Below are 5858 nucleotides of genomic sequence, written 5' to 3' on the forward strand. Positions count from 1 at the left end.
CAAACAGATCGACAAAGACGGTTTCCCCATCTTTGTTTCATCTCTCCTTCTCACTTAGCTTCCAAGAAAGAAGGCCCTTGCTCTATGGAGCTACTCGTTATTGTCCTCTATCGTATTCCTTTTAATAGGCGCTTATCCTCCACATTGATTCTCCATTCATGTAAGCTTTCTCGCTCTTTCTTCTGTAGTATGTAAAAAGAGAGGAATGCACATGTTGTTACAATTATTCATCGCTTTCATAGCACAAGAAGATAATTATAGTTCAAAAACGAAAAGTATTCACACACCCACGACACTCCCATACATGTTATCATCGCTTAATTTCTTTAATCAATTGCTCTTAATATTCCATCCCCTGGTTCAATTCCTATTTTAGGTTGTGCCTGAGTGTGAGAGGACCAAATACTGTACTTGTGGAAAGTGATGATGTAATTTCAATCTAGTTTTGTCTTCTTGATCTGATCTTTTTGGAATTTATTGTCCAGCTGCAAATGCTTGATCGTAGGTTAGACCTTCACATGGTCCTTTGGCATTTATCTCCTCCGGTCCTTGTTCACATTTAGTTTATAATGGTTGAATTCCGTGCACCTTAATTGAAGTTGTTTAGGTTGCAATTGAATGGCTACCCACGATATAGAATCATTATCAAGGCAAGTGTAAAAACAAATAAGAGAAAGACAAAGCAATGAAGCAAGTAAAAAGAAAAGTTCTGAATTTCCACAATAACTTGTGTAAAAAAAATTAAAAAATGTCGGGATAATCGATAAGCACAAACAACATAAGAACGGGAAAATATAAAACCGTCTTAAATACTAAAAATAAGTTGGCCATCATGCTACAAAACCATATACGTTGAATTATGTATTTCCAAAAATTGCAGTAAAATAAATAGGAGTAATAACAGGCAGTCAGATGAGAAAAAGAGAAAAACGAATTTTTTTCTAAGTTCCACGCCTTCCGAAAAAGGTAACAGTTATACCAACATTTGAAGTCCGCAAAGAGACGCTTAACCAAATAGCGCAGAAATTTTCAACCGGCAGAAATGGGAAACGAGAAGACGGGACAGCGAATACTCCCAACCAACGATAAACACGTACAAGCAGAAGCTATAAGAGGTACACCGTTATTTCGTATACTAGTAAAGCGTTTTTACATATCACGCAGTCACCAGGATGTACATTTATAAGCAGAGTTAAAAGAGCCTACGGGTGCTCCTGTTGCATATGGTTTAGAAAATAACTGCCTTCAACATTCTTATGTACTTCAACCCTGAAATTTTCCTCCTTGTTCCCCCTTTTCATCTTCAGAAGCATGTCAAGCTTGGCCAATTCTTCAATTATCTACAGACGCGGACAGGACAAGATACATTAAGCAATTGACTTTCTTAAAGCATGCATGGAAACAGAACATGTAAGTGGAGACTAGAGGTCCACACAAAAAACGCAAAACTGAAATGCAGACCTCAGCCTTTACATGAAGGATCTCCAGCAGCTCGTAAGGAGCCAGCGAGTTAGATCGCTGCTGAATGGTCTTCACAGCATGGTCTGCTGCTTCTTTTACAATAGGGTCATGTGCCGGCACCATTCGCCACCCTGACCCACGTTGGTCTAGTTTACAGAAACCAGACTATCACTATAGTTCCATTTCCTTACCAACATATCAAACATAAGAAAACATGATTTCATGTTTTCTGAAAGCAAAGCGATGCACACAGCAGCTCCCTTATGGTATGAATGGACAAGCGAACATTTAACAAGTAATAACCCAAGAGAAAGTAACCACAAACTTTTCTAGGACCAAATGAAACGGTGGACAGGAATGATGAACTACCAACAAAACAATGATATGGTTCATGAAGGAACAAGCAGGTTCATAACTAGATCAATCAATCAAAAAGTAGAGCATAATTGATGCGCTTCATTTTTCTGCGAAACAATAAATTGATAACCAAAAGTGACCTAGATATCGAAGATAAATTTGACACTTAAATTTGCAACACTAAAATATATGCTTTATGTAGAGAAGTGAAAAATGAAAAGGCAGGGCCATCAGAAAAAGAAATGGATTACAGCACTCTCCTATCTGGCATTTATTTAAATGGCGGTAGCTTCCAAAGGCTTGGTTTTTGCCAATCAAGTTATTACTCATCCTCCAACAAGCTGCAGTGCAGTTTTAGCAGAAAGAAGAAACAAAATACATAGCGTTAAAATCCAGATATCTTCGGCTTTAATGGATTCTATAACAAACAACTTAATGCCTGCCAAGAAGAGATCCATACACGTGTTTAGATGTCAGCCTAAAACCCTCAAATTGACAAGCTCAAGTAACTAGAAAACAACTTTGTTTGTCAAAGTAATCTGCAGACCGACCACAAGTGTGGGTGGATCAGTTTTCTTTATGCATTCCACCTTCTGTTTTCAGAATGGCACCAACCACATAATTTGTCAGCTAGCTAAACTCCACGTCGAAAGATTTAAACTTAAAGCAAAGGACACAAGTCCTCAAAACTGCAAGTACGAGTTTGTTGAGTCGTGCACTAATCACTACGAAAAAGTTAGGAACCTGACTACCGTCAAACTTGCACAGGTAATGCTTGGCAGCCGATTGAAGAGCAAGAACAAACAACCATCCAACCGTTGAGATAAAATATGGCAATCCTAGGTATTCAGCTTAAATGCTAACCTTGTTTGACACCAAGATCGGAACTGGTAAAAGCGGAAACGGTAACAGGTTTAAACTCCTGCAACTCTTTGAAGTTCATCCATGGTTTCACCCAGACCTTTGCTTCATAAAGATGCTTCTGTCCACCATCAGCTGCCTCGATGGTCAGATGGTAGAGGGTACCGGCCACCACTTGCTCCTTCGCCTTCACAACTTTGTCGAATTGAAGAAGAGCATTCTACACCATAATACACAAGTTAGATGAGAAATGACACTCACGTGATCGAAAAGACGGAATACAATCAATTAAGTAGAGATAGAAGAGGTTACTGAGCGGCAGTAACACAGAGGCAAAGATGAACAGGATAAAATAAATATGAAATAAACAACATGGTATAAAAACCAATTTGCATCACTCAGATGATGTTACTGCCACCGCCGGAAACCACAAAACCAAACAGTGGCTCATAAATCCCCTCACTGTTAGAGTTATATAAAATGAATATAATAAAAAATCTGCTTAACAAGCCAAACCATCCACAACACAAATTATTTCAATAAAAAGATTTAGGTATATAGATGGTAAAACCATGTAAAAAGATAGAGCGAACGTAACCTGAACAAAGAAATGAATGAGATATTTAAAACATTTAAAAAAGAAGGTGGCCTACAAGCACATTCCAACCTTAAAACTGTAAGTTCTAGGGGCAAATTCCAAACAAAAGACAAGCTCAAATAGGAAGCCAACATCTATCAGAGCAAAGTAACAGTAATTAACAGACAGGAACTCCTCCAGAAACGAAGAGTCAGAATAGTTGAAAGCTCTAACACAAAAAAGAAAGCCTAACGTAAGAGAATTTAAACTCATCACAGTTGACCAAACAGAGTTCCCAAACCAAAAATAACTCAAATTCACGGTAAAAGGAACCGAAGTAAAATTGAAACATGCAAAAAGATTCAAACAAGGAAAGCCAAAAACAAAGAAAAATGTCAAAACAAGAAGAACTACGATCAACCAGAAGTAAATTAACCGCAAAAAGAACAAAAACGATGATCAAGATAAGGAATGAAAAACCAAAAATCATTCAAACGTTGAGAAAATAAACAAAAGACCATTAAGATTCGGCCGGAGCAAGAAAAACGTAAGCCAAACCAAAATCAGAAAACAAAATCCAACACCAAATCAAGACCTCCATGAATCAAAGAAAGATCCCATCTAAAAGGTCAAGGGATTGAAATCAACAGATGAAGAATAAAAGAAAACCCAAACGCCAACCATCCGGTCAGAGCAAGAAAGAAGGGATATACCTCCTTCTTGTTGTGCTCCTCCACAGCAAACCGCCCGAGATCGGAGATCTCGAGGCTGTTCTCACTCGGAATGTCCTTTGGCGCTCCAGTCATCGCCATAGCAACCACCAATTGCGCCACCACCAACAGGAAAAGAAGAGAAGATCCGATGGCCTTGCTCATCTCTTCGACCCTCTCGCCCCCTCTTTATGCTGCCATATCTCTCTACCCCCCATCACCCCCATCTCTCTTATTTTTGGTCATCCCAACAGATGGACACGTGGCAGAAATCGGCACTCCCCGCCAGAGTAGATATTTTTCTTTTCCTTAGTTGCTAAGGCTTGACCAATTTTTAGAAGAACCCTACTCAACAAAGCGTTCTTTGGTCGTTAAATATTTATTTGTGAGTTCCGAAGATCATATTCTCAATACTTTGTATCCGCGAATCCCTCTTGTGTCTTACTCAAATGGCATACAGATTTGATTTCATGGCTATTTCAATTGTGCCATGTATCAACTGTTTTTTTAATATATCTTAAAATTTTTTAATTATCCATTATTTTTTGTTTTCTTTTAATAACTTTTTGATATGTTTTTCGATTCCAATCTATCCAGTTGAGCCAGTGAATCGGTCCATTCACTCAATGGGCAGCTCCCCTGATTCGTTTACAAATCAAATCCTACAACAGTGAATTTAACATATTTGTAATGTTTAAAGTCGTATTTTGATAATATTTTCATAAAATAACTTTATTTTCTTCACTATCAAATTGTGATAGAATACGTGCTCTTGATGTTTTAGTACACAATTTTGCACATTGAAATAAGGTTATTTTTGTTAACTTACCTTTGCCATTGGTTGACTTGATTCAATGATTTTAAGGTTGTGAACACTTAGATACACTTGAGAGAGAGAAAGAGATTTGATCTAAAGTTATGTTTATCATCTTTGCAACCCTTCAATAAATTGAACATAAAATTCACAAACATTTGAAAAATGGAAACAGAATGAGTACAACTTTAGAGTGGTTCGAGTTTTTGTATCCCCTGTTACCTGTTTTTCGAATGTCTAATAAACTGATCTAAAAGCCAAAATAAGTATGCAAATGAAAATCAGGGACAAAAATAATATTGGCCCACACAACACACTGAAATTTGATCGGTCAAAACTCATGAATTTATTTCAGAAAAGCTTGAATGCCTAAAACATTATTTTGTAAAGAAGCTAGATTGAGTATATCCATATCCAAAAATTAGACAAAGAACATTTCAGCGACGCTCTCTCTAAGATAGTGGCCAGAACGTTATGCCTTTCATGGTGGTCGAAACTTGCCCGACAGCGAATTTTGCTACCGTAGGACCGTTATAGCTGTGACCATTGTTCATCGAGACTTCGGACGCTGGTCTTTCGCATCTTAATGTATGTAGTTGATTTATGCATACTATTAGAGAGGGATCCAGTTTTTGGACAACAATCCCTAGGAGTAATAGACTGAGGGACAAGTAACTCGACTTATTCACATACAAAATCATGAATGTTTGGGGATTTCATATTATGTTGGGAGACTTTGCTTTTGCTAATTCTAATGGAAGGGTGATCTGAAATTGGTCGATTTTTTTACGTCATATACACAATTAGCACATTTAACATAGTTAGCAGCTCTGAATCAAGGTCATCATCAGCATGATCATCAATATCAATATCATCTCAATAATCAACGTCGATATCATAAAAAAGATAACGTTTATTGTCATCCAAGAACTTGTTCAAAACTACCATAATGAATAAAACATCGGAGTTTATCACTTGGTATTTGACAACATATAATCATCCACTTGCTATAAAAACTATCACAAAAAATGCCCCTAAATAGGGGTAGGACCAAGCTGAGCGAAAAGATGATATGAGA

At 37.4% G+C, this 5858-nt stretch overlaps 1 protein-coding gene across 1 annotated transcript; it reads right to left on the reverse strand.

Annotated features, from left to right (window-relative positions):
- Window positions 1-1107: 1107 nt before the first annotated feature.
- Window positions 1108-4176, reverse strand: LOC116261276 (cysteine proteinase inhibitor 12-like). Its single transcript, XM_031639961.2, has 4 exons — window positions 3970-4176; window positions 2683-2899; window positions 1462-1607; window positions 1108-1340 (listed from the first exon to the last, which is right to left on the reverse strand). The coding sequence occupies exons 1-4, from the start codon at window positions 4129-4131 to the stop codon at window positions 1203-1205; spliced, it is 663 nt and encodes a 220-aa protein (XP_031495821.1). The 5' UTR covers window positions 4132-4176; the 3' UTR covers window positions 1108-1202.
- Between the last annotated feature and the right edge of the window lie 1682 nt (window positions 4177-5858).

Source organism: Nymphaea colorata, chromosome 9, assembly GCF_008831285.2.
Source record: "Nymphaea colorata isolate Beijing-Zhang1983 chromosome 9, ASM883128v2, whole genome shotgun sequence".
Lineage (NCBI taxonomy): Eukaryota > Viridiplantae > Streptophyta > Magnoliopsida > Nymphaeales > Nymphaeaceae > Nymphaea > Nymphaea colorata.

What these genes read in the sequence shown, in the direction of transcription:
- LOC116261276 (XM_031639961.2), bottom strand. Translation starts at nt 4,131, where the DNA reads ATGAGCAAGGCCATCGGATCTTCTCTTCTTTTCCTGTTGGTGGTGGCG. An exon ending in AGGAGCACAACAAGAAGGAG is followed by an intron (nt 2,900 to 3,969) that starts GTATATCCCTTC and finishes ATTATGGTGTAG; the next exon opens with AATGCTCTTCTTCAATTCGA. An exon ending in CGATCTTGGTGTCAAACAAG is followed by an intron (nt 1,608 to 2,682) that starts GTTAGCATTTAA and finishes TCTGTAAACTAG; the next exon opens with ACCAACGTGGGTCAGGGTGG.